The sequence below is a fragment of the Phacochoerus africanus genome, chromosome 4, assembly GCF_016906955.1.
Source record: "Phacochoerus africanus isolate WHEZ1 chromosome 4, ROS_Pafr_v1, whole genome shotgun sequence".
NCBI classification, from domain to species: Eukaryota; Metazoa; Chordata; class Mammalia; order Artiodactyla; family Suidae; genus Phacochoerus; species Phacochoerus africanus.
Window position 1 is genome coordinate 18,926,881 of NC_062547.1, and position 22,862 is coordinate 18,949,742.

At 58.9% G+C, this 22,862-nt stretch overlaps 2 protein-coding genes across 2 annotated transcripts in view; one reads left to right on the forward strand and one right to left on the reverse strand.

The window, feature by feature from the left end:
• Positions 1–2,415: 2,415 nt before the first annotated feature.
• Positions 2,416–19,788, forward strand: TP53I11 (tumor protein p53 inducible protein 11). The gene is made up of 8 exons (XM_047775930.1): positions 2,416–2,566; positions 12,908–12,991; positions 13,838–13,995; positions 14,577–14,635; positions 14,848–14,896; positions 15,254–15,350; positions 16,813–16,914; positions 17,363–19,788. Exons 3-8 carry the CDS (start codon positions 13,867–13,869, stop codon positions 17,494–17,496), a joined length of 570 nt encoding a protein of 189 aa, XP_047631886.1. The 5' UTR covers positions 2,416–2,566; positions 12,908–12,991; positions 13,838–13,866; the 3' UTR covers positions 17,497–19,788.
• Positions 19,714–22,862, reverse strand: part of TSPAN18 (tetraspanin 18) — a 204,849-nt gene continuing 201,700 nt past the window's right edge. The window contains exon 11 of the mRNA XM_047775929.1: positions 19,714–22,862. Coding sequence (XP_047631885.1) covers positions 22,815–22,862 — 48 coding nt within the window. The 3' untranslated portion in view covers positions 19,714–22,814.

The following is a 22,862-nucleotide window of genomic DNA, read 5'->3' on the forward strand; positions in this document are numbered from 1 at the left end:
AAAATTCCAGTTACATACATTGTTGCAGATTGCCTGAGGTCTGTACTGCTATAATTTCTACTTCTGCCGTAGCTGAATTACTTGCTAAAATTCACCTAATAAGTCAATATTGGAACTAGTACTAAGTTGTTTTGATGTTTGGGGCTAAATGCAGTAACCTGCTTTTCTCTTAGTTTTAAATGGAGAAAAACAAATATAATCAAATCTTTTTCAGGTGATTGAGGAAAAAAAAATAATAGATACCCAGGGCTCAAGGTTTACCCACATCAAACACCACCTAAGGTGTGACTCCCTCATCTAGCACCCTCATCAACTCTTCCCTGGCTTCTGCTGGCATACCGCTAGTGACAGGATGCTCACCACTATTAAAGCAGCCCTTTCTTTGTTGGAAATCTTGGGGCGATTGTTTTAAGTTCCTCCCTCTATTGATGTAAGTCAGGATCTCCAGTATATCCAGTGGTCACACCTAGGGCAGCCCTAGTAGCTCCTCCAAGTCAGAGGAACAATCAGGGGGTGTCACTGCACACCAATGAGGAGCCCTGCCTGGTGGGAAGGCAGAAGTAGTAACAAATGAATTCATCATCCCCATTTGAGCCTGCCTTGTTAGGGTGGTGTGTTGTGACTCGGGATTGTCACAAAGACTACGATCAAGTCCTGAGACTCAAGTCAGGTGGATCTTGGGTCTGTGCTTCACCCAGCACAGCTAGGAACAGTCCTGATCTGTCCTCACATGCATTCATTCACTCATTCATTCATTTTTGGCCATCACTGGCCAGGTGTGTGGCTCCAGGGAGCAAGGATGGTGGCACTGTAGGTCACAGCGGTGCCTCAGAATCAGAGTTGTTACCTTGGTAATCAAGACAGCTAACAGTCACTGAACACTTACCATCCGCCAGACACTTCCTGTTTACTTCCGTGTAAAGGGCACAACTTCTCCTGCCCAGTCCCCACTCTGGGGCGGGCAGTGGGAGTCTGCCTGGCATGCCAGCCCTAAGATCCTGGCACACAGTCACACCCAGTACGAGTGAGCTGCTGCCATTGAAATCTCCACACCCATAGGCAGTTCCTACCATTGTCCCCCCATTTTGTACACGGAGAAAACTAGACACCTAGAGGTTAAGCAATTTGCCCAGAGCCACAAAGTCACCAAAAGGCTGAACCAGGATTGAAACCTGGGCAGTCTGATTCCAGACCCGGCTTGATCAACTTTTAAGGAACGAGGGCACTAAAAACTGTGAGCTGGAGTCAAAATGCCCATCTAGCCAGAAGCCTAGGGACCCACTCACCTTTCTCTGCCCCATTTGCTTATCTTGTGAAATGGAGCTTGTCATCAACCTTACTTTCTCCTTCCTTCCACCTCCCTCCCATTGTGACCATGAGCCAAGATAAAGAGATGCCAGGCATTTTTCTAAGAAGGAGGGTGGTAGGAGTTGGGGTGGGTCACAAGGGGTTGAAATGAGCCCAGAATCCAGGGGCGGGTGTGCTTCTGTAGGAGTCCAGTTGTTTTCCGTGGAAAGGCTCCCAGAGACCTTCTGGAACTCCCCGAATCCATTCTTACCTCCCTTGCCCCCACAGGTTATTCTGACATAAAAGGTCTCACCACTGTGCCTCCTTCCCTCCCGCATCTGCCAGGGAGCCCCGGATAAGATCTTTTGTGAAATGTATAGCAACATGGCTGAGGCTGGATTTTAGGGTGGAGGATGAAGGTGTGTATTTGCGGGGAGGGGGCGAGGGTGGGGGGGGGAGGTTGATGGTGTCAGGTTATTTGACACAGTCACGCCAAGCAAGGGGGGCTGAGAAGGGTAAGCCTAGGCTGGAAGCCAGAAGGCTAAATCAAATCAAACGTTAATGACCGCTCTCTGTAAAACGCGATCAGTCATCCCCGGCTCACAGGTTGCTGCTGTGAGAATCATTGAGACTCGATACTTGTAATGCCTTCAGCACACAGTGCCTGGCACGGCACGGGCGCTCAGCAGATGGGAGCACTGTTGTATAAGTGTGTTATTACACACTTGGGTAGCTACCAGCCAAAGCAGTCCGTCCCTTCCATTTTAGACACTGGCCTAGGCCCCAGGGGATACCCCAAGGATATTTAAGACAAGGTGGCTTGCCAACCTATGGGGGTGTTGAGAGTCTCACGAATGGGGCGCAGTCTTGAGAACTCGCCACGAAAGTCTTCCTGGGCGGCGCAGGCCCTCTGGTTGGATTCCCTCTGGGCTTGAGCGCGCCCCCCGCAGGCGATCGCCGGGAAAGCCTGGGCTGCGAAGCCGGGGGGCTCAGTCCCCCCAACCCCTCTCTCCCGCCCGCCCCGGCGGCCACCCTCGGGGGCGAGGCAGCCCGGCGCGTGGGAGGGGACGGCGCGCCATTGGCTTGTGCACGGAACCGAGAGGAGGGACCAGCGCGGGCCGCCAGACTCGGGCAAACCCCGGCCGCGCAGGGCGCCGCGCGCAGTCCAGCCCACCCTGCCCTGCCCCGCGCTGGCGGCGCGATGTGAGGCGCCCGAGGGCCCGAGCGTTCCCCTGGCACGCCAGCTCCGCGCAGCGCCGGCGCCAGCGGCGCTAGGAACGTAAGTTCTGCTCCCCGGCGCCGCTTCGGAGCCTCGCACTTTCCCCTCCCGCCGCCAGCCGGCCGGTGCCTGCGCAGCGCAGCCCAGCGGGGCTCCTGCGGCCGCAGGGACCGCGGGGGACAGTGAGGACCCCGTGCGCGTGAGCCGGGCGCCCCAGCACCTTTTGGCGCCGGCGCGTTCTGCCGGGACCCCAGGGATCCCCCTTCCTCGGCTCTCCCAGGCGCCGTCCCGCAGCCCCTTCTGGTCCTCTCCTTCGAGCTCTCCGCACGCTGCCCTTTCCTCGGACTCGATTTCCCTCTCTTCCGCCGGCTTCCTGCCTCCACCGCCTCCTCCCTCTTGGGCTGTTTATTCTTCCCTCGGCCTCCCCCTCTCCGGCTCGTGCTCTCCGCCTCGGAGCGAGAGAGAAAAAGGGAGCGGAAAGCAGTGTCTCCCTCCCTGGGGTCTGACTCTGTCCCCGCGCTCGCTTCTCTGTCCCCACCCCCTCCATCTCTGCCCCGGCCCTCCCTCCATTGTTCCCGGGTCCGGAGAGTGTGCGGCAAAAACTTGCGAGTCCGCGTCCTCTCCCCCGCTGGGTCGCGGAAGGAGGTGGCGGAGTTCGCGTTGCACACAATTCTGGTCCGACCACGGTTCGGGGGGCCGTGGGGGCGGGGGTGCTGGCCGAGGGCTCCTGCCCGGGGTTCTCAGCCCTTAGACCCGGGTCTCAGAAAGTGGGTGGGGGCCTGGAACTGGGAGATGAAAGGCCCCGTTGGGGGCGGGGGGGGGGGGAGAGACCGGGAGACCCCGGGCTCTAGGCTGCAGGGGCGGGGGGAGCAGAAGCGGAAGCCGCGCCTAAGCCCTAGCTGTTGGGGGCGGGTAGGGGAAGCACAGGTGGAGACCGACGCCCCCTACTCTCCTCTAGATCGTGCAGCTCAGCGGCACCCGGGCCGTGCGAGGCCATTGTCCCGGGTTAGAGTGGGCTGGGACTGCCGGCCTTGGGCGGTATACTCGCACCCACCTCCCGGGGGGGGGGGGGCGGTGATCTGTAAAGGAACCCGCAGAACGCCGCGCCCACCCCCGGTGCCCCTGGCGCGGTCGGGCGATCGCTTAGCTTCCTCCCTCCCTGCCCCCACCCGGTCCTGGGCTCCCGCCGCCTCCACCTCGGGGCCCCAGGGAGGGACAGACAGCGGGTTTCTACGTGGAAGCTAAGGGGGCGGAGGCGGGAGCCCTGGGAGGGTGGAGGCCGAGAACTCCAAGGCTTCTCCAAAGCTCTCAGCCCAGCGGCGAGAGCCGAGGTCGCCTCGCCGCCCCACCGCCCCGCTCTTCCTGGTTGATTTCCTTCAAACTTTCCTGGTGGGGTCGTCCTGCGAGGAGAAGGCCCTGGGGATGCCCACCCCACCTGAGCCCTGGTCTTGGATCTCCAACCCTGGTGGCCTGTGGAGAGGGGGCTGATACCCTATCTTCCTGTAGCCCGCAGATCCCAGGGACACGGGGTGGGGGGTGGGAGGGGATGTCGGGAGGGAGATGGAGGGGGAGGGAGGGTTGTTGGAGAGCCGGGAGGGGGCAGAGTCCATTCTTTAGCCGTACCTTACTCACCCTCAGCCCAGAGGGAACAAAGATTTTTCTCGTTGGGTTGTTAGTCAATAAGAAATAAGACTACATATCCTCCAAGCCTCTGTTATCCCTTCTGTAAAATGGGCCCCTTGCCCCCCCCCCCCCCCCCCCCCAATCCCCTTTCTGCTCCATTGTCTTGGGAACCAGCCGCCCTGGTTTTCTCCGTTTCTATGCACATGCTGTCAGTTTGAGTAGAAGGCTGAGGCCCAAAGCCCTCTACCCAGGTTTGGTTGTCAGCACCTGCTGGCCTGTGCAGGGCCCTGCCCGCAGGTACTCCACCCCCACCCCAGATTCTCCGTCCCCTCCCTCTGCTGGAGGAAGGACCGGCCCCTCCCGGGTAGGGGATGGGAGGAGGAGTGGAATTAACAGTGACTCGCGATGTTCACACAGCCCTGGACCCGTCTTTACTTTCTTTCACTTATTGAACGAAATGTTTGCGAGGGCTTGGCCAAAAATGGTGTAATGAACAAAGTGCCAGGTACAGTTCTAGGCCCTGGGAGACAGCTGTGAACAGAATAAGAAGATGCTTGCCCTCCCAGAACTGACACTTAAAGCGGGGGAAAAATACCTAAGAAAGTATATAAACGGATAGTGTATTGGGAGGTGAGAGGAAGCAGGTGAATGTTGGGGGGATGCTGAGGCCAGGGGCGGGGTTGCCATTTTAAATAGGGTGCTCCTGGAGCTCTCCCGGAGGAGGTGATGTGTGAGCTAAGATTTCCAGGGAGTGAGCTGTGGGGTTAGCTTCAGGGACTAAAGAGCCCGCAGAGGACAGCCTGTGCAAAGGCCCTGAGGCTGGAATGTGCCTGCTGTATCTGAGGAACTGTAAGGAGCAGGTGCAGCTAGGGTAGAGTGGGGCTGGGGTGGGGAAGAGATGGGAGACCAGGCTGGCTAAGAAAGGGATAAGCCTCCCAGGTCACCCATGAGGGAAGCGATGCTCAGAGATGGCATATAAGGAACTCCAGGGGAAGCCACTCGGGGGTGGCAGCAGCTGCAGGGTGGGGTGCCTGATGTTCTGACTCCCAGCCCATATTTTCCCTACACCCTGCATCTCAACCATTTATCCACAACAATGGTTGTGCCCCTCCCAGGGCCAGTCCTGGCTGGAGTGCTGAGGACTTGGACCGGAGCCAGCCAGGCTTAGTGCCCCAAGGGCTCCATATTCTGCCACCTGTTGCCAGCCCCCTCCCCAGCTTCTCCCTGCCCACCTGTCATCAGTGTACTCAGGGCAGCATCTTCCTCCTGAACCAGAGTGTCCCTTGTTCTCTCGTCCCATTTCCTTCCCTTGGTCACCCCCTTGTAAGCATCCTGCTCTGTATCCAGGCCCCTAAAATGGGACCTGTTCTGAAGCTGATGTGGTCAAGGGGGCAACTGAGGCAAAGAAGGTGAGCGTCCCAGTCTGAAAAATAATAGCAACATGATTTTTGACGATTCTCTATAAACAGGTACTGTTTTAGGTGCTCTTTGTGCATCTTCTCATCTGTGGGTGTCATTATTACACCCATTTCACAGATGAGGAAACTGAGGCCCAGAGAGGTGGTATCACTGGTCGAAGGCCATGCAGGTAACAAGTGTTGGAGCCAGGATATCAGCACAGGCCATTTGAGTCATACCTTCCTCCTTTACCCACTAAGCTAGAACCCCAAACCCTGGGGGAGACGGTCAGTTCCAAACTGATTCTGGCCCATCACAGTTCTGGGAAAAGTACAGGGATCCTTCTGCGTGGCTCCCCCAGCCTCCCACCCCCCCCCCCCGCCAAGGGCAAATAGCTACTCGCTTATGAAAAAGTTGGCTCAAAAAAGCGGGGCATCTCTTCCTGGGGGGGAAACTCTCTTCCTGCCCTGCTCTCCTCCCCTCCAAGTTTCTGAGCATCCGCAGGGGTGGGTGGGGGTGGAAGGCATGGGAAGGGAGGGGGAATGTGTCCACTCTTTTCTCATGAGAACTCTGGCCCCGTGGGCTCTGGAAGCGCCAGCTGCCTTTGAGGACCTTGACGTGGTCGCTGGGCTGAAGGGGAGGCTGGGCTGAAAAGGACAGGAACGCTCCATGTGTCCTGTCCCTTGGTGGTTGACAGGAGGGACAGGGAAGCCCCTCTCAGTGACTTCTGAGTGGCGACAGATGGCTATCAGAGGGCCGGACCCCCGCTGGCCCACAGCGGTGGTTTCAGAGCCTGGCTGAGGCCCCCAGGGATGTCCCCTCCTTGCCCCCTTGCCCTGGCCTCCCCTCTCACCCTCTCCAATGCAGCAGGGAATGTTTATTTTTTGTTCCCAAGGGCTTGGGGATGATTGTTGATGATGAACATTTGGGCTTTCCTAAGTCCTTCTGGAAATTAGGCAGCTTCAAAAGAAAGAGAACTAGTAGAGCAATGGGAAGGCTGTGTTTCGGGAGCCAAGGACAGAGGGGCTGGCACTTGGGGGTGGGGCAGCCAGTGCTGGGGGCGTTGGAGCTGGAACGTGGCTGGCCATGTGGCTGGTGATGGACAGGGTTTGGAAGCCAAATCACCAACATTGAAGCCAGGAGGGGCCCAGGAGACTACACTCCCCCCCCCTTTTTTTTTTCATTAAAAAAAAAAAATTTTATTGAAGTGGAGTTGATTTACAATGTTGTGATAGTTTCTGCTGTACAACAAAGTGATTCAGTTATACACGTACGCGTTCTCTTTCAGATTCTTTTCCCCTATAGATTTTCACAGAATATTGAGTAGACTTCGCTTCGCGAGACAACAGGTCCCTGCTGACCATCTATTCCATATACATTAGCCACATTCCCGTTTTTTAGATGGGGAAACTGAGACCCAAAGTCGGGGACCCTGGCTTATCCTGACGGCAAGATCTGCCAGTGCTCCTCAGCTGTCCTGTCTCCAGCCCAGTGACTCAGGGTTTACCCGCCAGCCTTCCAGCTTCAGTGCCAACCCTCGGCTGCCAGCTCCCGTGTTCCTGGAGGTTCTTGGAAATGGGGCGTGGAATCCCTTTCTTGACGACACAGCTTTGTCATGGGGACGAGTTTATGCTCCAGCAGAATTCATATCGTGTTCTTTCCTCTCCCCCGCCAGTTAAGCTCTGTCATCCTCGCCCTTTGCAGCACCCTTGACCCTCACACAGGGCCCCGAGCCGGGTGGGGATGCTGGTACCGGGTAGTGATGCTGGTCCTGGAGCAAGAGACGTGATGAAGCGGCCCCGCCCCCCACTGGCTCACCAGCTACTTGAGAGACAAGGCCGCCTAAGGCAGGCTGGCCTTTAGATAATTACACTGGGCTCTCTAGGGACACTCTGTGAGGAGGCCCGGCCTGCGCCAGCCTCGCCTGGGCTTCTCCCCTTAGCCCGCATGCCCTGCGGAAACCCCCCCGCCCCCCAAACCTGCACCCCAGAGGCCACCGTGGTGATGTCCGCGACGCCACTGTGACTTCCTCCTTTAGTCCAACCCCGCTGACAGTGTAGTAAGGCAGCCTTGTCACCTTCATTTACGGTGAAAGAGGGGAGCCCCCGGCAAGTTCATCTGCCCAAAGGCACAGAACGAATGAGGCCGAGCCCAGAGACACGGGGACCCGGGAGATTTGAGAGCCGCTCTGCCTGAGGGCCCAGGTGGAGGGTTCTGGGCTGTAGGTCTTTAGGTCCTATCTTTTCTAGGGGGAGGATGGTACCCCAGAAGGGGACCCCGGGAAGAGGATGGAGGCTCCGCCCCTCCCGCCCCTGCCTGCTGGGCTCGCCCTGCCTCCCCTCCTCTCTGGCCAGCCCCCCCCCACCCTCTCCCCCTCCGCAGGCTCCAGCTGTCGCTGCCCCCACTCCTATGCTGCATGCCCCAGACCCTGCTTCCAGCTATTTTGCACCAACGTGATAACAGAACAATGGGTCTCCCTGTAGCCCTTCCAGGTCCTGCTGGAGTCACAGGGCCTTCATCCAAAGGAGGCTGGACCCCAGGGAGGAGTGCAGATGCTGGCAAGCTGCCAGGGACATTCAAGGGGAGGTGGGATGGGAAGACAACTTAGAGCTTAGGTGTTTTTTTTAGAGGTCAGGTTCACCAGGCACACACACACCCCAGCTCCCCTCAGAATATCCAGTTAGGCACAGGTAACTTGGTTCAGATTTCAGCTCTGCCACTTTCCCCAAGAGTCACCACTTGCCTGAGTCACTTGGGCCTTCATGTCCTCATCTGTAAAATGGGAGTCCTATTACAGCCATCCTCACGGGGCTGTGGGGTTACAGGGATTTCCTGGTCTGGAAGTACTTGTTCCCGCCTCCTTTCCTGGGATGGCTGTTGTGGGGGCATTTCTTCTTAGCAGATGGGGAGGGACAGGTGTGCTGCCCCTCCAGCAGAGGGTCTTGTTTGCAGGGGAAGGGGTTCTTGGCTGTGACACTCAACAGCAGTGACACCTCCCCGAAGCACGGGAGGCTTGGCAGCTGGTGGATGTTCTGGCCCCAGGCCCCTTCCTCCACTCTCCCCCCCTCCCCAGTCGGGTTCCTAAGCTAGCCCTCGTGAGGGCACAGTCTCCATGAAGGGGACAGCTCTGCAGTCCATCTGTTTCTATGGAAACCAGGCTTCCTGGGAGGGCTACAGGGGGGTTGGCAGAGGTCTCTAGGACCGGCAGGGAAATGATGCCCCAGCCCCATCTGATCTGCTGCCAGGGCAGGGCTTGGACAGCTGCCCTCTTAGTGTTGTTAATTGCTGTCCTTTAGGGAACACATCCCAGGGGCCAGGCCCCTCCGACACCCTTTTCTCAGTCTGTCTGATCGCAATCTTGTGAGCTAACAAGTCCTCGTGTGGTTTCACAAATGAGGAAATGGAGGCTCAGAGACGTTAGGTAACTTTCCTGAGGTCAAAGAACCATTAAGAGAAAGGCCTGGGGTTTGGGCCCAAGTTTGCCCAGTCATTAAGGAGCCGGCCGCCCCCATCCTTCCCTGACAACTCACGTAACCGCCTCTCCGCCTTCGTTTCCTGGCCAGGTTCAGTCTCGGGGGGGATTTGCTTCACCCCTTCCGCCTTGCCGCCACTGGGAGCTCTTTGGGATTGTTTTTTTCTGGCTTCAGATGAGGAAGGAGGAGGGGGCTGCAGGGGAGTCAGACCTTGGCCATCAGGAGGCCTGGGTATCCTTCCCCCAGGAGTTCCCGTCATGGCTCAGGGGTAAAGAATCTGACTTGTATCCATGAGGATGCAGTTTGGATCCCTGGCCTCGCTCAGTGAGATCCCGTGTTGCCAGGAGCTGTGGTGTAGGTCGAACACATGGCTTGGATCTGCCATTGCTGTGACTGTGGTGTAGGCCGGCAGCTATAGCTCCAATTCAACCCCTAGCCTGGGAACCTTCATATGCTACAGATGTGGCCCTAAAAAGACCAAAAAAAAAAAAAAAGAAAGAAAGAAAAATCCTTCTTCCCACTTTACTTTGTCACCAGTTTTTGTTGAGCTCCTCACGTGCCCTAAACTGTCCGGGCCATCAGTAACCCCTGCCCCGTGGCTGTCACCTTCCATTCACAGCAGTGGCTGTGGCTTTCTGAGATGGGGAGGTCTCACCCCCTGTCCCACTCAGGCTCCATCCCTTTCCTGGACACCCCAGATGTCAGGCCCCCCCTTCTTGGATTCTTCAGCACCCCCAATCTGCTGGCTCGAGGCCACCTGCCAGAGGAGGTGGTGGTGACTGGAACCCAGCTCTGCCTGACTGCACGGCCCCTTCCTTGCTCTCTGCCACCAGCAGAGCCCGCCCGCTTTGGGGCTCAGCCCTGTCCGGTGCGTGTTTGGAGCCAAGCCTACCCTCCAGGCTGCCAGGTCTAACCAGGTGTGTTCTAGGTGGGTTCAAAGAGGCCCGCTTCCCTTGGCCTGACCGCCCCTCACGCACCTGTGCTGACAAAGTGCCTCCATGTCCCGGGGCCGGGGGAGGGTCTCAGGTGGGTACAGGATCAGCCCTGGTTCAGATCACTGGGTCTCAGGGAGGCCAGCTGGCCGTGAAATGAGGAGGATGGGCTGGAAGTGGGCGAGGCAGCCACTGAGAGTAGGGGGGAGGGGCATGGTGCAAAGACCCCAAGGAACCAGGGGGCACGGGGTGGGTAGGGAGGCTGAGGGCAGGGAGGGCTTCCCGGTCCAGTCGTGGTTCAACAGGGGGAACACCTTCAAGGACAGTGATTTGCCAGTTTATCGGAAATCGAGGGCAGAGAGGCTGGCCTGGGGCAGGCTGCGCAGGGGCGTGAACACAGGCTGGGGGCTGTTAGCCACTGCTGCCCTCCTCGCCTGGCAGGGCCTCCAAGCGAGCTCCCGCCCTTTCCCCTGGCCCTGGGCAGTCTGGCACCAGCCTGGCACCCCGGGGGAGCCCTGGGGGCCCTTCAGGAGGCAGCAGGGGCCCTGGGAAAGGAAGCATGACAGCTGTGACAGGCAGGCTTTTTCCACTCGCACGCCTGAGTGAGGAGAGGGAAGGAGAAGTTGCTGAGCCGGGACTGGCCCCAGGCAGGGCAGTTCCCCGCAGGCAGGCCGGTCTTCCTCTCCCTTCTCCAGCACTTCTGCAGGGTGGGCCTTCTCACCAGCCCCGTTGCACGGGGTCAGAACTGAGCCTGGGAGAGCTACAGTGTCCTGCAGGGCCAGGACTGGAACCCAGGTCTGGTGGCACAAAGCCAGGGCTCAGCTGGGGTGCAGGGAGGGCATGGGGGAGGCACCCTCTGTCCTCTTAGGTTAAAGTGGGGCCAGTCTGCACAGAAACACCTGGAGTGGCCTTGAAAAGGAGGCAAGTTCACAGACAGATCAGGGGTGGGGGGTATTGTGCTGCTGGGTGGGGTTCCGCGTCCCTCCCCTGGCTCACAGCACTGCATCACTAAATGCCCTCTCATTGACGTGTGCAGGTGCCATGCTGCGTGCTCTGACCAAGCTTCTCGTTTTGCCCCTAGACCTCTAGGCGCTGGGAATTACTGCTCCATTTCACAGATGGGGAAAACCGAGGCTCAGGGCAGTGACGTGACTTGTCCGCTCAACAGCCAGTAAGACGCACACAGGACTGAGCCAGGCAGCCCAGCTGGCCTGGGTCTGAAGGGTTAACAGGCCAGGGAGACCTGTATGAAGGACTCGAGCAAAGCCTGCGCGTACTTGGTGCTGGCGATGACGGGGACAGAAGGGACCACTCATGCATCATGGGCGGACAGGAATGGTTCCTGCTCTGGAAAGCAGTCTGGCCCTTTGTCCTAGAGTCAAAGGTAGCTTTGCCGTCTACCGCTGTGTAATCCCACTCCTGGGTGTTTACCTGAGAGCCATGAAAACTGGTCACACAAAAACCTGTACACAAATGTTTGCAGCAGCTCTATTCCTTTTTTCTTTCTTTCTTTCTTTTTCTTTTTTTTTTTGTCTTTTTGCTATTTCTAGGACCACACCCACGGCATATGGAGGCTCCCAGGCTAGGGGTCGAATCGGAGCTGTAGCCACCAACCTACACCAGAGCCACAGCAACGTGGGATCCGAGCCGCGTCTGCAACCTACACCACAGCTCACGGCAACGCCAGATCTTTAACCCACTGAGTAAGGCCAGGGATCGAACCTGCCACCTCATGGTTCCCAGTCGGATTCATTAACCACTGCGCCAAGACGGAAACTGATTGGCAAACTCCAGACGCAACTCAGATTGCCTTTAGTGAGTCACATGGTGAACGAACTGGTCCATGGATGCTGGTGTATGTGGCCAAAAGGAAGGGACCCCGCCAGGCACGCAGCAGCCTGGATGCATTTCAGAGGCAGGTGTCTGAATGAAAGAAGTCCGTCTCCAAGGTTGTGTGCAGTGATTCCGTGGATGTCACAAAGTTGAAAAAACCCAGAACTATAGCAACGGACAACAGATCGTGGTTGCCAGGGGGGAGGGGAGGGTGTGACTGGGTGTGTCCTGATTGGCCGTCGTTACTCAGATCTGTACATGTGCTAAAATCATACAACTCTAAACCGCAAAAAAGGTCCTTTTTGCTGTATGCAAATTAAAAAATAAAAGGCCAGAGGGGAGGCCGGAAGAGGAAGGGTGGCGGCCAGGCTGCCCCATGCTTCCCTGGTGGAGGCAAGTGGCTCTCTGGTCTCTGTGGACAGCCTTGGGTGCTCTCCCTGGCAGCAGGAGGGATGCCAGGCTGATTGCAGCTGCTACCTGGGCTCGCAAGAAGGTGGTGACAAGTAGCTGAGGTGTGTGCCCTTGAGGAGCAGGGCAGTTAAATCCTGGCTGCCCCCCTGCCCCGGCTCACCTGCATCTGGCACTGAGCTGCCATCCTGAGCACTACCAGCCATGCCCTGTAGGCTTCTTTGTTCTGACGTTTCTTTGCTGGGGGCTTTATTTTGTTTGAAGATACTGGGAGGCTGGAGAACTGAAAGTGACGTGGGGACACCTGCACCCGGGGCTGGGGCTGGGAGGATGACTTGCCTGGGGCCCCAGCACAGGAAGACCTGAATCTGAGGCCCTGTTGGGGGCGTCCAGCAAGCCCACCTTGCTGCCAAGGGCCAGCAACTTTTGAGCCTGTTACTGGGGGTGGTTTTCCTGCCTTGCTGGAGGGTGGCTGCGGGTGGGAATGAGGTGCGGGAATACGGGAGGCTTCCAGAGCTGGTGGAGCCCATGGTGGAGGTGGGGTTATTACCGTTATTCACCTGGTCTCTGTTGACCCTCATGGGACTCAGTTTCCTCATCTGTAGAATGGGTGTAAATGGTGCCCGTCTTGCAGGGGGGGGCTGTGATCCGAGGAGCCCAGCACCCCCGCCCCCAGGACCAGCTTCCAGAAGCCTGTACCTCGCTATGGTTTACCCTGTGTCTCCTCCACACAGGTTTTGTGCTGGCTGAAGGCGAGGACAGCCACTCAACTCACTTCAGCGTCACTCACCGTCACCCAGCCTAGTGCCCAGCCCACAGTAGGTGTTCAAGAGACGGCCTGAGGTGGAGTTGGGGGGAGGCTGGGATTGGAGGCCGGCCAGCATCGTGGGCAGACACGGGGTGGGCTGTGGGGAGGGGTGCTGGGTGCCGGTGGCCAGGAGGGGCAAGGCCAGCTGCCATAGAGTCCCGCCAGTACCCCTGGCCGTCCCTCCTCTGGCCCAGCCGGCTTCTGTGGACACTGCCTCCCCTTCTTTTCCGTGCTGGCAGGTTTGATGGAGGTCATCTGGGGAGTTTGGGGGAGCGGGGAGGGCTTGCTGGCCAGAAAGGATCATCTGGACAAAAGTTCAGTGAGGGCCTGGACCCCCCAGCTCAGGAGCCCCTACCCAGGCTTGAGCAGACCCTTTCCTCTTGTGGCAAGACCCACCCAGACCCCGGTTTACCCCCTGCCCCCCGGGAACCTGTGGGTGTGGTCCCCCTCCAGGCCTCAAGCCTTGTCCTGGGGCTGCCCTTCCTCCGGGGCTGCCTGTAAGCGCTCTCCAGCCAGGTCCCCAGGGAAGGGCCACATCCCAGCTGGAAGGCCTTAGGAACACCTGCCCTAACCCATTTTATACATGAGGAAGCTGAGGCCACAAAAGGGCAGGGACCTACCCCCTTTCATCACGCGGCTGGGTGGTTGCAACTCATGGGACTCAGTTTCCTCATCTATAGAATGGGTGCAAATAGTGCCCAGTGCTGAGCCTGGGCCCTCGGCGTCCTCCTCCTGTGTGCACCTGCTGCCCCAAGCTGATAAGGAGGCCTTCCCAGGCCCTGGGCTGGAGTCTGGCCACCCCCTGAGATCTGGGAGCTGGGCAGGATCAGAGGCTGAGGCCCGTGTCCCCCTGCAGCCTCCCGCAGAGGCCGGGCTCAGGACGAGATGGCAGCCAAGCAGCCCCCGCCCCTCATGAAGAAGCACAGCCAGACTGACCTTGTGAGCCGCCTGAAGACCCGCAAGATCCTCGGCGTGGGCGGGGAGGACGACGACGGGGAGGTCCACCGCTCCAAGGTGGGCCCAGCTCGGAGGAGGGGCCTTGAGCTGGCCACTGGCGGGGGTGGGGGGGGTGGGGGGGGTGTCCGCCTCTAAGCACCGATTTGGGACAGCTGTTCTGGCCCGCCCTTTGGGGAGAAGAGTAGCTGAGACCCACATGGATGCAGGGAGCCCCAGGAGTTAGCTCATTTTATTAGACATTTAATGGAACATCAGGGGAATAGTAGCAATAATGAAAACAGGTCGTTAGAATGAGTTGCGTGCTTATTGTAAACTTGTTAGGGTACCAGCTGCTTTGTAAGCATTACTTAATCTTCTTGCTGGCCCCGGGAGATGGAGTTTCAGTTATTAACCCCTTTTATAGATGAGAAAACTGAGGCTCAGAGAGATTAAGGACTTGCCCTTGGCCACGCCCCTCAGTGCTGCAGCCAGGCCCCCCCCGTCTGGCAGACCCCCCGGGCTTGCTTTCTCAGCCGCTGTACTTGAAGCATTTTCGGCTTCCTGTAAGCTCTGGTGTCAAGAGGAGGCAGGTGGGAGGTGTGTGTGGCTTCAGTGTGACCCTCCCAGCCAGGTTGCCTCTGACCCTTCTGTGTCCACAGATCAGCCAGGTCCTGGGCAATGAAATCAAGTTTGCGGTTCGGGAGCCTTTGGGGCTCAGGTGAGCATTTCCGTGTGGATTTTGGTGGGGGGGGGGCTGCGGGGAGGGGCTGCATGAGACCGCATCTCCTTAGCCTCACCCCTGTGCCATCTTGTCCTCGGTACCACCCCATCTCATGCCCTCCCCCAGACCGGTCATCCCTGGCCATCATGGCTGGAGAGGGGAGGGTCCCGTGGGGTGTGGCTGTGACCTTCTTTTCCACGTCTCCCCAGGGTCTGGCAGTTTGTTTCTGCTGTGCTCTTCTCCAGTATTGCCATCATGGTGAGTCCCTGCGCCACCCCTGGGCTCCGGCCCCCTCCCCTGCCCTGGCACCCCTGCTGCCGCTCCCCCCGTTGGCCATCATGCCGAGGGCCTCATCTGTCCAGGCTCTCTGGCTGCCTCCGTGATCTATTCTCCTGAGATCCATCCCCACCTGTTCCCTGCCCTGGAGCATCCTAGATCCCGTGGCCCATGGTCCAGACTCCTCGTCCCTGGAAGCCCAGATCCTCTGTCCTGGCTTGGAGGGGCGGGGGCAGTCAGTGTCCTGACCCTGGACTGCTGCTGGGGGAAGGAAGAGATGTCCAGGGCAAATTTCAGCAGTGACTCCCTCACCCTGGGCCTCCTGCCCGCTGTCCGCAGGCCCTCGCCTTTCCTGACCGGCTCTACCATGCAGTCTTTGATGCAGCCCATGTGACCAGCAAGACCCCCATCCGCCTCTATGGAGGCGCCCTGCTCAGTGAGTATTGCTGAGGCGCACTCTGGGCAGGTGATGGCAGCTAGGGGACCAATGGAGGCTGAGAGAAACGTGGCCAGCCTTTCTTTGTGCAGGGGCTCCCTCTCTTCAGCTGATGTCTTCTCTGCTGGGTGTGTGCTGCCATCTTGTGGCCACTGGTGGAATGTCCCCAGGGATCGAGGCTCTGTCTTTGCTTTCATCTGGGACAAAGCACTTCAGTGCTGTGTGTAGTGCACCAGCTGGGCATCGGGATACAGAGATGCATGAGGCCCGGGTTCTGCCCTCCGGGGCCTCAGAGTCAGGAGGAGGAGGCAAAGTCAACACAGTGTCTGTAAAACACTAATTTTTGAACCACTTTTGTTTCCTCTCCAACCGGAGTCGCACGAGAAAGCAGTGCCTATTAAGAGGCGCTGCATTCAAAACCCAGCGCAGAGTTCCCGTCGTGGCTCAGTGGTTAACGAATCTGACTAGGAACCCTGAGGTTGTGGGTTCGGTCCCTGCCCTTGCTCCGTGGGTTAAAGATCTGGCGTTGCCCTGAGCTGCAGGGAACCTCCATACGCTGCAGGAGCAGAGGAGTGGTTCTAGAAAAGGCAAAAAGACAAAAAAAAAAACAAAAAACAAAAAGAAAAACAGTGCTGGGGAGTTCCCTGGTGGTGCAGTGGGTTAAGGACCTGGAACTGTCACTGTAGTGGCTCAGGTTGCTGCGGTGGCATTTGTTCAGTCCCTGGCCTGGGCATCTCCACAGGCCGTGGCCATAGCCGAAAAAAAAAAGCGTAAAACAAAAAACCCAGCCCTGGTGGTGTCCTTTCTCTTCTCCAGAACATTCTATGGCTCCCTAATGCCTGCGGACAAAAGCCCCAGCTCCTCCCGTGCCTGGCATTCAGGCTCTCTATGAGCTGGATCCAGCCTCCCTTCTCAAACCTCTCTCTCCCACATCCATCCATAGTGGGCCCCGGACTCTAGCTGCACCTTATGAGGCCCAGCCCCCAGCTTCAGCCGGCCTCCGTGCCTCCGCACACAGGGTTCCCCCAGTCTTGTGCCGACTGCACTTCTGTTCAGCCTTTTTTTGGTCTTTCTGTCTTTTCTTGGGCCGCTCCTGTGGCATATGGAGATTTCCAGGCTCGGGGTCTAATTGGAGCTGTAGCCACCTGGCCTATGCCAGAGCCACAGCAACGTGGGACTGCTCAGCCTTTAAGGGCCAGCACCGGAACCTCTGGGGTTGGGGGTGGGCTGGGGACGGGGGCGGTTTCGGGCCCTTCAGCCACATAGTGGCAGAGCTAGCCTGAGGGGGTGATGGGCCAGGGCGGATGATGGGTACGTTTCAATTAGAAGATTGTGAGTGGGGGCCGGGGGCATCTGGGATCCTGCTGAAGGGAGGGGGACCGGGTCCCCTGCCCCTGCCCCAAGGGGGCCAGTGGATCAGCGCCCTCCCCCCCACCAGTTGGCTCCTTGTCCCTGACCCCAGGCATCTCCCTGATCATGTGGAACGCTTTCTACACGGCTGAGAAGGTCATCATCCGGTGGACTCTGCTCACCGAAGCCTGCTACTTCGGGGTCCAGTTTTTGGGTGAGTCCTGAGGTGTGGGCGGTGTCGGGGGAGCTGATGGGGGGCGGGGTGGGGGCAGCTTGGCCCCTGGCCTCCCGACTCTTGCCCCTTGGTTTCCCCAAAGTGAGGAAACCCCGGGAGGGGGAGGGGCTTGCGTGGCAGTGTTTCCCTGTGCGCCTGCGCACCTGTGCTCCCCCAGCAGACACGTACCTGTATCTTCCTGCACCTGCAGCTTCCCACAGCCCACCGCTCCCCTGTGTCCCCGGCCCAGGTGTGATGGCCCACGTCCAGTTTTGCCCACAGGCTCGCCCCCATCCCTGCCACGTGGGGGACATCACGACTGCCACGCCAGTGGGGTCGGGTAGCTGGCAGGACATCCCAGCTCAGGGTGGAGGGGGTCTCCCCATGGGGGGAGGGAGAAATATCCTGTCCTCTGACCACTGTCCCCCCTCCGGCCTCTCTCCCACAGTGGTCACTGCCACGCTACCCGAGACGGGCCTCGTGTCCCTGGGGATCCTGCTGCTCCTGGCCAGCCCCCTCGTTTTTGTCGCCATCAGCGTTTACTACTATTACCAAGTCGGCCGAAAACCCAAGAAAGTGTAGCCTCCGGCGGGGCCAGGGGTGCCTCTGGGGCAGGGAGGCCTGGAGGCCTCGGTTTCCCGTTGGTTCCGGGAGGCAGGAAGGGCCTGGCAGGTGGGGGTGGCCACCTTGCTCTCCTCCTGGGCACCCCCCGAATGCTGTGATCACCCGGGCCCTCAGGTCTGGGGAGGGCTGGGGCCTCTGCACCCCGCCCTCCCCCCCCCAAGTCCTGCCTCCTTTTCTTGGGTCTCTGGGCCTCTGGATCCCCCGGGCAGACACCCACGGAAGAGCCTAAGTCACGGGGCAGGATACCCTTCTTTCTAGAAGAGGCAGTGGACTGCCACCTGCCGCCCCCCCCCCCGCCCCCCCGCCCCCGCCAATCTAATGCCCAAGCAGCTGAATGTGGCTTCTGTCCATTGCTGGAAAACCTGAGAACTTGACCCCAGGCTCCTACCCTTCAGTGCGGGCCCTCTCCACATGGAGGGGCCCCTCTGCCCCCTAAACAGCCCAACTGCAGGCTGGCAGGCAGGCTGACCGTCTTAGAGCTGGCATGTCCCTTTCAGCCTTCTGTGAAGTGGGCTGCAGGCAGCCAGAGCCCTGTCCCCAGCCACAGGCCTGGCCGCCACAGGCTCTTCTAGGACCTAGCTCTTGGCTGCTCTGTCTCCAGTTCCTGGGAGCTCCTGGGCGCCCCCTGCCCCTACCTGGCCTGGGTCCAAGGCTGCCGCAGGCCTCAGCCACAGGCCGGCCGTGACAGGTGGATGCCCAGGTAACCCCCGATGGAGGCCACCTGTATGGGTTGGCATTTGGGGAAGAGGAAGAAAGAAAAGCACTTCCTTGTCCCTTGGCACGTCCTCCAGGGTCCCCTCATCCGCCCTGGCCCCATCCCCAGGGTGCTGCTCTCTGGTCCTCCTCTGAGTGGCCTCTGAGGCCTGGCCAGGCAGCACTGGGTGCCCTTCAAGCTTGGCAGGGGGAAAAAATAGAAATATTTCAGCACGGCGTTCCGCAGTGGCTGGGTGGTTAAGGATTCCGCGTTGTCACTGCTATGACTTGGATGGAGTCTTTGGCCCAGGAACTTCTGGTGGTGGCGGTGGTGTGGCCAAAAAAAATTCCAGCAGGCCACCTCCTCTCAGGCCCAGCCTGCATCAGATGCCCTGGAGGAGGCGGAGCGCTGGTTCCCTCAGAGCCCAAGCCCCCTGCGGGCCCAGCCTGTGTGTCCCCCAGGTGTCCTTTACCCGCGTTCCCTCGGGCACACCAGGGATGGTGGCCCCGAAGTCCTGGGGACAGATGTGGAGAGAAGCAGCAGCCCAGGCCCCCGCCCTGCTTCCCATCTTGGAGAGTGTTTGGGGGTGGGGTGGAGGGTCCAGAGGCGCAGCCCAGCATGGCTGCTGCCACGTGGGCTTCTGCTGGGAACCCTGCCCTGCCCTGTGTCCAGCTGCCCCTGCGGCCACACACCCAGTGACATGGCCTCTGCCCAGCAGATGGTGGCACCACCGCTAACAGTGGAGGAGAGAGGGCCAGGGGGTTGTGTGCCCCAGGCTGTGCTGTTGGAAGCGGGGTGGGGGGGGGGGAAGCAGAAGGGAGCCTGGACCCTTGGGGAGGGCGCTCACTTTCCTGGCCTCCATCTCGTGCCGCTGAAGCCTGTGTCTCCCCGCAGAATCCTGCCCCTGCTGCCAAGCCTTTGGGCAGTGGTAGCAGGGGCTGGTGGGTAGTGTCCCCAGGCCAAGGCCATGTCCCCTCAGCAGACCCAGACTTTCTGAGGCCTGGCTAATGCGATGACATGTGGTGGATGGTCCGTTCTGATAACCGCTGGGCGTGATGGATAGATTCCCCTCACCAGGGCAGGAAGAGAGCAGGAGCTTTGCACTGGGCATCTTCTGGGGCTGAGCCAGCCAAGCTGGGGGGCAGGGGGGCCCTATCACAGCCTCACCCCACAGGGTGGTGATGAGGGCCCATGGGGACAGCGCTGTCCAGGCTCTGGCACAAAGCAGCATAGTGAGGCCTGGAGGGAGGGGGCCTGGCAGGCAGACTCAGCCTGGGGAGGTGGGGGCACACGGAGGCAGAGTGGTGGCCTGGGAGAAGGCAGAGACAAAGGGACAACCTGACCCACAGCCAGTGACGGAGGCCCGGTGAGGGCTCAGCCGCCCCTCCCCACGGTTCGGGAAGGCCCAGAATGCCTGTTCCCAGGCTCGCACTTGCCAGGCTCCTGCCCCAGCCCCACCCCCACATCAAGACCACCTCTCCTCACGATCACTATTTATTCTTTGTTCCTTTTTCTTTTTGTAAGAAACAGTCACAAAAACCAGTGCAAAACCATCAGTGTGGGTGTCCTGTTTTATATTACAAAAACTCCTTCTTGATAGATAATATAAAAGGGGAGGGGCTCACGGGCAATAAACACGATAAATTAGCTCTGCTCTCTCCTGCAAGGAACATTTACAGATTTCAAAATAGATTTTCCACAAAGGACTCACTGGGGAGGGCAAGAAGGGGCTTCTGGAGAGAGGGGGTTGCTAGGGCCTCGGCAGGTTTTTTGGGGGGGTCCTGTCTGGGCCCCTTAGGTATGAAGAGGACAGAAGGGACAAGGGAAGCTGGGGAGAGGCCAAGAATTCTCCCAGAGACAGCAGGAAGGTGGCCTTGGTACAGGGCGGAGTGAGGAAGTGTAAGGTCTTCCCTGGCCCGGTGGGGGTGGGGTGGGGGCTATCGGCAGAGAAAAATCTCAGTGGAGACTTACTCTGCTCCCCAGCACCCCTTCGCCCAGCAGCCCCAAACTGCCAATAGCACCTGTTGTGGGCGGTTGTGGGTGGGGCCTGGGAGAGGCTCCAGCCCGACTGGGGCTGGGCTTTGCCTTCTGGCGCCCCCTCTGGCAGGCTTGCAAATAGCTACCAGCCTGCTTCCCCCTCTCCAGCCCCAGTGTGGTCCTTGAGGGCAGATCAGGACTCCTTGGCCGCTTTCTGGAGAGCTCTGAAGAAGGATGAGAGTCTCACATCTACCCTTGAACCCACCTCGCCCAGTGTTCCCCTTTGACCAGCCCCTCCTCTCAGGGGGCCCCCAAAGGGGTGATACAAGATGCCTGGCTTTTCTTACTTCGAAGGCCCCGGGTTCTCCTGGGCCTTGGGGACCACAGGGCTCTGAAGCCTGGAGCACTCCTAGTCTGGAGCCCCATAGCTGCCCAATTTGACCCTAAGTCCTGCCTAGCCAACCCGATTTTTTTGGGGGGAGGGTGTCACCCTCACTCCAGCCCTTTGCCTCTGCCTGGAAGTTGGAGCTAAGCTTGTGGATGGACCTAGAGAGGGGTAAGCCCCAGGCCCTTCTCAGGCTGGGCTGGGGTACAAGCTGCGCAGCTCCCTGGGTCGCTGGGATGCCCAGTAGCTGGGGAGTTCATAGTATCACTTATAGAATTTCCAAGGCAGCTGGATACAGGGACAATGTGGAAAGACCCAGTTCAGAGACCAGGAGGGAGGGCCGGACTGGTGGGGACAGGACAGCAGGAGGGTGCGAGGGGGAAGGGGAGAGGTGGGAGGAGGGTCAAGCCGAATCTTTGCAGCAGGCACAGAGCTCTGGCTGCATCTCAGAAGGGGGAAGTTGGCAGAGCAGGGGAGCACTGGGTTCTAAGCTGCTGCTCTGTCTCCCAGTGGCTGGAAAGCTGGAGGGGAGGCTGGAAGCTGGCAGAGGGCTCCTCCCAGACTCTGAAGAAGGACAATGTAAAGAGAAGAGCAGGTACCATACTGATCCTCCCAGCCCACACCTATGGCAGACATTACCAATCAAGTTTGAGCTGTTTGGCAGACAGCACTAATCGAAATAACACTGGGATTCTTCCCTGGATCCCAGACCAAACCTCAGATCCTTGGCACAGCCTCCGGCAGCAACTCCTGATTGATCAAAGTTGCGGCATCTTGTAATACGGTTGCCAACACTGGTCTATAATCTGAGACCTGTGTATGAGGGACAGATTTGTGGGTGCTCTGTGGGTGTGAGTGAGTTTGTGGGGAAACCTCTCCCTGCCAGATCTTGGAGGGGGCACTCAGAAATGTGCTAAGGACAGTGAACGCACAGGAAACCATGACACAGCAGAAAGGATGAGAGGCCCCGGGGTTCTCTGATCTGGAGATGACGGGGCTTAGGGGGGACCATGTGTGGCCTTAACATTTCGGTAAGAAGAGCGAGCACGTGGGATGTCATGGACAGAGCCACAGAAAACAAGAAACCTCTTCCGTGTATCGAGCTGATGCTCAAGTCAGAGCAGTCCAAAGGCAGAAACCTGTCTTGGGAGGTAGTGAGCTCCCTGTCCTTGGAGATGTGCAAGAAGAAGGCGGAGAAGTCTTGGCGGGGATCTTGCGGAAGACATCCATGCTGCAATTCTGAGTGGGGAGAGGAGAACCAGATGACCTTGGGGGTTCCTTCCGGTCCTGGGAGCCGGGGAGTCAGTGGAGAACAGGGAGAGGGGGGCGGTGTGAAAAAAGAGGCTGTGATGTGTGTACATGGGTGTGTTCCTGGGACTGACAGAAAGCGTGGGGAGGTGGGAGGGAGGGCAGAATCCAGAACTGTCTTCGCCATGGAGCCGGGAAGAGGCAGTTGCTGACCAGCCTGCCCTCTCTCTTCTGCGGAAACCAGGGCGCGGAGGCCAGAGAGGGGTGGGAGCAGCATGCCTGCTGGGACCGACAGAGTCTTGGAAGGAGGGACAGGCAGCCTGCAGATGACAGGTTCTTGGTCAGAACTGTCGTGCATGTGCTGTGTGAGTGTGGATAAGAAACTGTCCCTCTCTGGGTGCTCCAGATTATCTGGCCCAACAGATGGGGAAGCATGGACCCTACCAGCTGGGCCATTCTTGGATCCAGTGTCTGCAGCCCACTCTTGGCCCCAGCCTGAGGCAGGGACAACTCCATCCCTGGAGGACCAGGGCCTCCTTGGGGTCGCTGGGGTTTGGCAACCTCTCTCCACAAATTTCCTTTCACCTCCTTCTTGCCTAAATCCTTATTTTCTTGGCACCAGGTCCTGAAGTTATGAGTCGAGGGCCCAGGCCTGGGGCTGTGGGCCGAGGGCAGGGCCTGGCCCTCGTGTTGCTTTGGTCTCTAGTCCAGACTGCATCCCGGGTTCAGGTGCCAGGCCCGTGGCGCCCACTCTGGAGTCCAGACGGGCTACATTAGTCCATATTTTTGTCTTCATTTTGTTCTGTTAAAAAAATAGCTATTTTCCCCTGGCCCTTCTCCTGGCCACTCACGATGGCCTCACCTCCTCCCCCCAGGGGGGGGGCCAAGAAGGCAGGGGTGCGGGGAAGGGGAGGGCATTGGGTGCTGGGCTGTGGTAGGCGGGGTGAGTCTTCAGGCTGCAGGCCACACCCTCTACTGGATGCCCCGGAAGAGGCACATGGCAAAGATCATGGCAAAAAG